The 9353-nt window shown below is 46.6% G+C and overlaps 1 protein-coding gene across 1 annotated transcript in view; it reads right to left on the bottom strand.

Annotated features, from left to right (window-relative positions):
• LOC139028576 (unconventional myosin-IXAa-like) overlaps nucleotides 1-9353 on the bottom strand; it is a 123303-nt gene that overhangs the window by 6679 nt on the left and 107271 nt on the right. The window contains exons 31-34 of the mRNA XM_070446353.1: nucleotides 8964-9087; nucleotides 8561-8614; nucleotides 1325-1521; nucleotides 268-302 (exon numbers count right to left, since the gene is read on the bottom strand). Coding sequence (XP_070302454.1) covers nucleotides 268-302; nucleotides 1325-1521; nucleotides 8561-8614; nucleotides 8964-9087 — 410 coding nt within the window. The remainder of the gene's footprint in view (nucleotides 1-267; nucleotides 303-1324; nucleotides 1522-8560; nucleotides 8615-8963; nucleotides 9088-9353) is intronic.

Genomic DNA, 9353 nt, shown 5'->3' with positions numbered 1-9353 from the left:
CCCCACCCCCCCCCCCCCCCCCCCCCCCCCGAACACCTCTTCTGGTGTGAGACACATTTCATTTGAATGCATTCAGTCTGTAGAATTGGACTATGTATCCCACTTTACTTTCCTACATGGTAGAGCAAAGTGTTTACCACACACACACACTCCAGTCTCACCAGAGGGGTGGAGGCGGCTCCTTCAGGGTCCATGTAGAGTTTCTCAGAGCTGTCTGCTGTACCTGTCGAGGCTTCTGACTCTAAAGTCTCGTCATCAGACGCCCGCGATCCAAGATCAACATCTCGTACGTTAACTCCTCCCTACACACACACACACACACACACACACACACACACACACACACACACACACACACACAACACACACACACACACCACACACACACACACACACACACACCACACACACACACACACACACCACACACACAACACGTATGTAAAATGTATGTACACATTGACTGTAAGACGCTTTGGATAAAACCAGTCCGGTGCTGCCCCTTAATCCAGTGGGTTAAGTTGGAGGGTGGTCATTTGGAGGAGGCTACGAAAGCGGGTAGTGACTATGGTGGGGTGGGGACCACGACCAGTACCAGAGCCGCCACCGTGGACAGACGCCCACCAGACCCTCCCCTAGACTTTATGCTGGTGCGTCCGGAGTTCGCACCTTAAGGGGGGGTTATGTCACACCCTGGCCTTAGTTATCTTTGTTTTCATATTATTTTAGTTAGGTCAGGGTGTGACATGGTGTAGTATGGTTTTTGTATTGTCTAGGGTGTTGTATGGTTTAGGGGTTTAGGATAGAGTAGATGGTTTAGTGTTCAGTTAGGTGTCTAGGAAAGTCTATGGTTGCCTGAATTGGTCTCAATTAGAAGAAAGTGATCTTGACTCAGAAAGTGATCTTGACTCAGAAAGTGATCTTGACTCAGAAAGTGATCTTGACTCAGAAAAGGTTGGTGACCACTGCTCTACTGTACCTTGGACTCTTTCTCAATTTGTCTTTTCTCAATTCCTCACGTCCTCTGTTCTCAGAAACCCATTGGAGGAAAAGATCCAAGAGCAGGTACTAGAGTTCTAGAGTTGTTCTAGAGTACTAGAGATCTAGAGTACTAGAGTTGTTCTAGAGTTCTAGAGTACTAGAGTTGTTCTAGAGTACTAGAGTTCTAGAGTACTAGAGATCTAGAGTTGTTCTAGAGTACCTGAGTTGTTCTAGAGTACTAGAGTACTAGAGTTCTAGAGTTCTAAAGTTCTAGAGTTTTAGAGTTCTAGTAGAGTATAGTGACTTGTGAACACTGTTAATAATAAGAGACAATCAGGCTCACTTCTCTCTCTGCAGGCTCTCAATCTGCTCCGTGAGGACTCTCTCTTCCTGCTGCATGGTGGCCTGCTGCTGTTCTGTCAGCCCCGGCTCTGCCCTCTCCTCCTCTGCACTCTCCCCGTCCACCACCGGGAGCACTCTGGGGCTGAGGGGCGGGGAGGGCGTGTGGTGGCTGCTACCCCTCCGCAGACGACCTTTGCCCTATAGGACACAGGACACAAAGCTAGTTAGGATAAAGGCTAGGCTATAAGATCGTCTAGACTAGGCTAGGTTACTAGGTAGGATAGAAAGGCTATTAGGCTAGGCTACAATGGGCTAGGCTACAATGGGCTATTAGATAGGCTAGGCTATAAGGCTAGGCTACAATGGGCTATTAGATAGTTAGGATAGAGGCTGATCTAATGGTTCACATCGGACTCAGTGTCATGATTATTGTTTCTACTAATGACACATACACAGTGGAGACAGCCTGAGACATGAGTGTTCAATATGGCTGGACAGAAAACTCAATGTGTGATATGGTTGATGAGGGTAATTTATACTGTGATATGGTTGACGAGGGTCCTTAATACTGTGATACGGTTGACGAGGGTAATTTATACTGTGATACGGTATACGCGAGGGAACTTATACTGTTAACGGTTTGACGAGGGTAATTATAACCTTGATTGGTTGACGAGGGTCATTTATACTGTGATACGGTTGACGAGGAATTTATACTGTGATACGGTTGACGAGGTAACTTATACTGTGATACGGTTGACGAGGTAATTTATACTGATACGGTTTGACGAGGTATTATACTGTGATACGGTTGACGAGGGTCATAACTTGTATACGCGTTGACGAGGGTAATTTATACTGTGATACGTTGACGAGGAGTAATTTATACCTGACTGCGTTGACGAGGGTCATTTATACTGTGATACGGTTGAGAGGGTCATTTATACTGTGATACGTTGACAGAGGTAATTATACTGTTACGGTTGACGAGGGTCATTAATACTGTGATACGGTTGACGAGGTCATTTATACTGTATACGGTTGACGAGGTAATTTATACTGTGATACGGTTGATGAGGGTCATTTATACTGTGATACGGTTGACGAGGTCATTTATACGTGATATGGTGACGAGGTCATTTATACTGTGATGTGGATATTTTTCTTGGCTATTTATGCAGCGTTATGACAAAGCTAATTCACGAGTGTTATAAAACCAACAAACTGTAGCGGAACACACATGCAGACACGCACGCAGACACAGGCATGACCTTTTGACCTGTGTTAGGTGCATGTTATTACGTTGTGAAGCAAAGATATATATTTTTAAAAAAACATATTGTGTTAGCCTTGGGGTTGGTCGGGATGCAACACTTCAAAACAGAAATTAAACAAGCATCTAACAGAAACCAACCACTGCTCTGCCCATCTGTCCAACAAACCAACCACTGCTCTGCCCATCTGTCCAACAAACCAACCACTGCTCTGCTATCTGTCCAAACAAACCAACCACTGCTCTGCCCATCTGTCCAACCATGCTCTGCCATCTGTCCAACAAACCAACCACTGCTCTGCTATCTGTCCAACGAACCAACCACTCTTCGCATCTGTCCACGACCAACCACTGCTGCCCACTGTCCAACAAACCAACCACTGCTCTGCCCATCTGTCCAACAAACCAACCACGCTCTGCCTATCTGTCCAACGAACCAACCACTGCTCTGCCATCTGTCCAACAAACCAACCACTGCTCTGCCATCTGTCCAACGAACCAACCACTGCTCTGCCTATCTGTCCAACAAACCAACCACTGCTCTGCCCATCTGTCCAACGAACCACCACTGCTCTGCCTATCTGTCCAACAACCAACCACTGCTCTGCCCATCTGTCCAACAACCAACCACTGTCTGCCTATCTGTCCAACAAACCAACCACTGCTCTGCCATCTGTCCAACGAACCAACCACTGCTCTGCCTATCTGTCCAACAACCAACCACTGCTCTCCCATCTGTCCAACGAACCAACCACTGCTTGCCTATCTGTCCAACAAACCAACCACTGCTCTGCCCATCTCCAACAACCAACCACTGCTCTCCTATCTGTCCAAAAAACAACACTCTCTCTATCTTCCAACAAACCAACCACTCTCTGCCTATCTGTTCCAACCAACCACTCTCTGCCTATCTGTCCAACAAAAACAACCACTGCTCTGCCTATCTGTCAACGAACCAACCATTGCTCTGCCCATCTGTCCAACGAACCAACCACTGCTCTCCCATCTGTCCAACGAACCAACCACAGCTCTGCCTATCTGTCCAACAAACAACCCTGCTCTGCCTATCTGTCAACAAACCAACCACTGCTCTGCCTATCTGTCCAACGAACCAACCACTGTCTGCCATCTGTCCAACGAACCAACCACTGCTCTGCCCATCTGTCCAACGAACCAACCACTGCTTCACCTATCTGTCCAACAAACCAACCACTCTCTGCCATCTGTCCAACAAACCAACACTGCCCTGCCCATGTTCCAACACAACCAACCACTGCTCTGCCATCTGTACCCACCTACTCTGCCCATCTGTCCAACAACCAACCACTGCTCTGCCCCATCTGTCCAAACAAACCAACCACTCTCTGCCTATCTGTCCAACAAACCAACCACTGCTCTGCCATTTGTCAACGAACCAACCACTGCTCGCCTATCTGTCCAACAAACCAACCACTGCTCTGCCTATCTGTCCAACAAAACCAAACCACTGCTCTGCCCATTTTCCAACAAACCAACCACTGCTCTGCCTATCTGTTCAACGAACCAACCACTGCCTCTGCCCATCTGTCCAACGAAACCAACCACTGCTCACCTATCTGTCCAACGACCAACCACTGCTCTGCCCATCTGTCCAACGAACCAAACCACTGCTTAACCTATCTGTCCAACGAACCAACCATTGCTCTGCCCATCTGTCCAACAAACCAACCACTGCTCTGCCCATCTGTCCAACGAACCAACCACAGCTCTGCCTATCTGTCCAACAAACCAAACCCCGCTCTCTCCTATCTGTCCAACAAACCAACACACCTTTCCTTATCTGTCAACAACCAACCACGCTCTGCCCATCTGTGTCCAACGAACCAACCACTGCTCTGCCCATCTGTCCAACGAACCAACCACTTGCTCAACCTATCTGTCCAACGAACCAACCACTGCTCTGCCCATCTGTCCAACGAACCAACCACTGCTCTGCCCATCTGTCCAACGAACCAACCACAGCTCTGCCTATCTGTCCAATGAACCAACCACAGCTCTCATTTCTCTCACGTGACCTAGTAATGACCGTTGACAGTCATAATAAATTCATCATAGAACTATTCGAATTAACAAATAATAAATAAAAGGTTGATATTTATTACAAATCAATGGTGTCATCGGTGTGGAGATACAGTGCATTCACACAGTATTCAGACCCCTTGACTTTTTCCACATTTTGTTACATTACAGCCTTATTCTAAAATGTATTACATTTTTTTGCTCACATCAATATACACACACAATACCCCATCATTTTAATTTTTTAATTTTTTTAATTTCACCTTTATTTAACCAGGTAGGCTAGTTGAGAACAAGTTCTCATTTACAACTGCGACCTGGCCAAGATAAAGCAAAGCAGTGCAACACAAACAACAACAGTTACACATGGAATAAACTAACATACAGTCAATAATACAGTAGAAAAAGTCTATATACAGTATGTGCAAATGAGGTAGGATAAGGGAGTTAAGGCAATAAATAGGCCATGTCGGCAAAGTAATTACAATTTAGCAATTAAACACTGGAATGGTAGATGTGCAGAAGATGAATGTGCAAGTAGAGATACTGGGGTGCAAAGGAGCAGGATGAATAAATAAATACAGTATGGGGATGAGATAGTTGGATGGGCTATTTACAGATGGGCTATGTACAGATGCAGTGATCTGTGAGCTGCTCTGACAGCTGGTGTTTAAAACTAGTGAGGGAGATATGAGTCTCCAGCTTCAGTGATTTTTGCAGTTCGTTCCAGTCATTGGCAGCAGAGAACTGGAAGGAGAGGCGGCCAAAGGAAGAATTGGCTTTGGGGGTGACCAGTGAGATATACCTGCTGGAGCGCTTGCTACGGGTGGGTGCTGCTATGGTGACCAGTGAGCTGAGATAAGGCGGGGCTTTACCTAGCAGAGACTTGTTGATGACCTGGAGCCAGTGGTTTCGGCGACGAGTATGAAGCGAGGGCCAGCCAACGAGAGCGTACAGGTCGCAGTGGTGGATAGTATATGGGGCTTTGGTGACAAAACGGATGGCACTGTGATAGACTGCATCCAATTTATTGAGTAGATAGAGTGTTGGAGGATATTTTGTAAATGACATCACCGAAGTCGAGGATCGGTAGGATGGTCAGTTTTACAAGGGAATGTTTGGCAGCATGAGTGAAGGATGCTTTGTTGTGAAATAGGAAGCCGATTCTAGATTTAACTTTGGATTGGAGATGCTTATTGTGAGTCTGGAAGGAGAGTTTACAGTCTAACCAGACACCTTCTAAGTCACAACGGTCCAGAGTAGTGATGCTGGACGGGCGAGCAGGTGCAGGCAGCGATCGGTTGAAGAGCATGCATTTAGTTTTACTTGCATTTAAGAGCAGTTGGAGGCCACGGAAGGAGAGTTGTATGGCATTGAAGCTCGTCTGGAGGTTTGTTAACACAGTGTCCAAAGAAGGGCCAGAGGTATACAGAATGGTGTCGTCTGCGTAGAGGTGGATCAGAGAATCACCAGCAGCAAGAGCGACATCATTGATGTATACAGAGAAGAGAGTCGGCCCGAGAATTGAACCTTGTGGCACCCCCATAGAGACTGCCAGAAGTCCAGACAACAGGCCCTCCGATTTGACACACTGTACTCTATCTGAGAAGTAGTTGGTGACAGTGTTTCCTAGCCTCAGTGCAGTGGGCAGCTGGGAGGAGGTGCTTTTATTCTCCATGGACTTTATAGTGTCCCAGAACTTTTTGGAGTTTGTGCTACAGGATGCAAATTTCTGCTTGAAAAAGCTAGCCTTAGCTTTCCTAACTGCCTGTGTATATTGGTTCCTAAAGTGTTTTAGGGAGCGTTTGACAGTGATGAGGGGTGTTCGTTTGACCGCAGACCCATTATGGATGCAGGCAATGAGGCAGTGATCGCTGAGCTCTTGGTTGAAAACAGCAGAGGTGTATTTGGAGGGCAAGTTGGTTAGGATGATATCTATCCGTGTTTACGGATTTGGGGGTGTAGGGGCAGAGGGTGGTCTATAGCAAGCAGCAACAGTGAGAGACTTGTTTCTGGAAAGGTGGATTTTTAAAGGTAGAAGCTCAAATTGTTTGAATACAGACCTGGATAGTAAGACAGAACTTGGACTGGCTAACACAACGTGCCATTGGATCACAGGAGTGATGGTTGCTGATAATGGGCCTCTGTACGCCTATGTACATATTCCTTTTTTTTTTTTATCAGCCGTTTCCAGCTACAATAGTCATTTACAACATTAACAATGTCTACACTGTATTTCTGATCAATTTGATGCTATTTTAATAATAGGCAAAAAATGTGCTTTTCTTTCAAAAACAAGGACATTTCTAAGTGACCCCAAACTATTGAACGGAAGTGTAAGTATTCAGACCCTTTACTCAGTACTTTGTTGAAACACCTTTGGCAACGATTACAGCCTTGAGTCTTCTTGGGTATGACGCTACAAGCTTTGCACTCCTGTATTTGGGGAGTTTCTCCCATTCTTCTCTGCGATCCTCTCAAACTCTGTCAGGTTGGATGTGGAGCATCGTTGCACTGCTATTTTCAGGACTCTCCAGAGATGTTTAATCGGGTTTAAGTCCAGGCTCTGGCTGGGCCACTAAAGGACATTCAGAGACTCGTCCCGAAGCCACTTGGCTATGTGCTTAGGGTCGTTGACCTGTTGGAAGGTAAACTTTCGCCCCAGTCTGAGGTCCTGAGCGCTCTGGAGCAGGTTTTCATCAAGGATCTCTGTACTTTCTCCGTTCATCTTTCCCTCGATCCTGACTAGTCTCCCAGTCCCTGCCTTTGAAAACCATCCCCACAGCATGATGCTGCCACCCCCATGCTTCACCGTAGGGATGGTGCCCGGTTTCCTCCAGATGTGACGCTTGGCATTCAAGCGAAAGAGTTTAATCTTGGTTTCATCAGACCAGAGAATCTTGTTTCTCGTGGTCTGAGAGTCCTCTAGGTGCCGTTTGGCAAACTCCAAGCGGGCTGTCATGTGCCTTTTACTGAGGAGTGGCTTCCATCTGGCCACTCTACAATAAGGGCCTGATTGGTGGAGTGCTGCAGAGATGGTCTTTTTTTATGTGCAAAAATGTCTAAAAAACTGTTTTTACTATGTCATTATGGGGTATTGTGAAGTCATTATGGGGTATTGTGTGAAGATTGATGAGTAAAACATTTATTTTATCCATTTAAGAATAAGGCTGTAATGTAACCAAATGTGGAAAGAGGGAAAGAGAGACTGAATACTTTCTGAATGCATTGTAAGTGACAAGCTGAGAATGACAGTTGGCCGACTGCAACAGACACAAAGACAATCTTCTGTGGAAAATAAATATATAGAGAAAGGGAGGAAGGATGAAGACAGACAGAGGGACAGCGAGAAGGACAGAGAGGAGGGAGAGAGAGGAGGGAGAAAAAGAGGAGATTGAGAGAGAAGTAGGGAGAGAGCGAGGAGGGAGAAAGATAGGAGATTGAGAGAGAAGAAGGGAGAGAGAGAGAAGGAGAGAGAGAAGAAGGGAGAGAGAGGAGGGAGAAAAAGAGGAGATTGAGAGAGAAGTAGGGAGAGAGCGAGGAGGGAGAAAGCGAGAAGGAGGGAGAGAGCGAGAAGGAGGGAGAGAGGCGGGAGAGGAGATTGAGAGAGGACAGAGAGGAGGGAAAGAGAAAATGAAGGGGAAAGATATGACAGAGAGAGGATGGAGAGAGAGGAGGGAGAGAGAAGGATTGAGAGAGAGAAAAAAAGAAGAGATGGCATTGTGAGGGTACGCAGAATTGACTGACAGCATTGTCAGCGCCACAGATAAATGGGCTGGCAGGACTGGTTGATTGACAGCGCCACAGACAAATGGGCTAACAGGACTGGTTGATTGACAGCGCCACAGACAAATGGGTTAACAGGACTGGGTGTGGTCACATGGAGTATATACTAAGAATACATACCGGAGTGGTCGTGCGGGTTATGCCAATAAACTTAACAGCGATTAGTACAGGTTTCTGCAGTGGGGTAAGGGGAGAATAGGGTTAGAGAGGGTAACCTTCGTTGGAGGACATTACATTGTGTGAGAGGAATTAAGGGTTAAAGGTTCAAAGTCAACCACTGGAAGACAGAGAGGGAAGTCTATGATGACCTCAGTCAGAGGGTAAGGTCAAATTTGTCCTCCCACGAGACCCCTGGGTCGTGTTTATTAGAGTATGCGACAGAAAATGCTTTAAAACATTTTGCAACGAAAATGAAAATGAGCGCCTCTTATTGGACAAGTCCAGAAAGTCCCTCCAATTTTCTGTCTGTTTTCTTCCATTTGATGCCTAATGAACACAACCCCCTGTTGTCCTGGTGCCTTACCATGGACTTCCTGATGTGTGTCAGTCTGCTCTTGGCCTTGTTCTCAGCAAACTCCAGGCTGTTGATGTCCTTCAGTCTGGCCCTATACTTATTCATCTGTTCTCCGATGATCAGCTCCACACACCTAGAGGAGGACAGGCAGAATGAGTCAGCTCCTCACACCTAGAGGATGACAGGCAGAATGAGTCAGCTCCTAGAGGAGGACAGGCAGAATGAGTCAGCTCCTAGAGAGGACAGGCCAGAATGAGTCAGCTCCTAGAGGAGGACAGGAGAATGAGTCAGCTCCTCACACCTAGAGGAGGACAGGCGAATGAGTCAGCTCCTAGAGGAGGACAGGCAGAATGAGCAGCTCCTCACACCTAGAGGAGACAGGCAGAATGAGTCACAACC

Source organism: Salvelinus sp. IW2-2015, linkage group LG13, assembly GCF_002910315.2.
Source record: "Salvelinus sp. IW2-2015 linkage group LG13, ASM291031v2, whole genome shotgun sequence".
Classification (NCBI taxonomy): Eukaryota; Metazoa; Chordata; class Actinopteri; order Salmoniformes; family Salmonidae; genus Salvelinus; species Salvelinus sp. IW2-2015.
The sequence above is the reverse complement of the archived record's forward strand: the minus strand, read 5'-3'. Positions and strand labels throughout refer to the sequence as shown.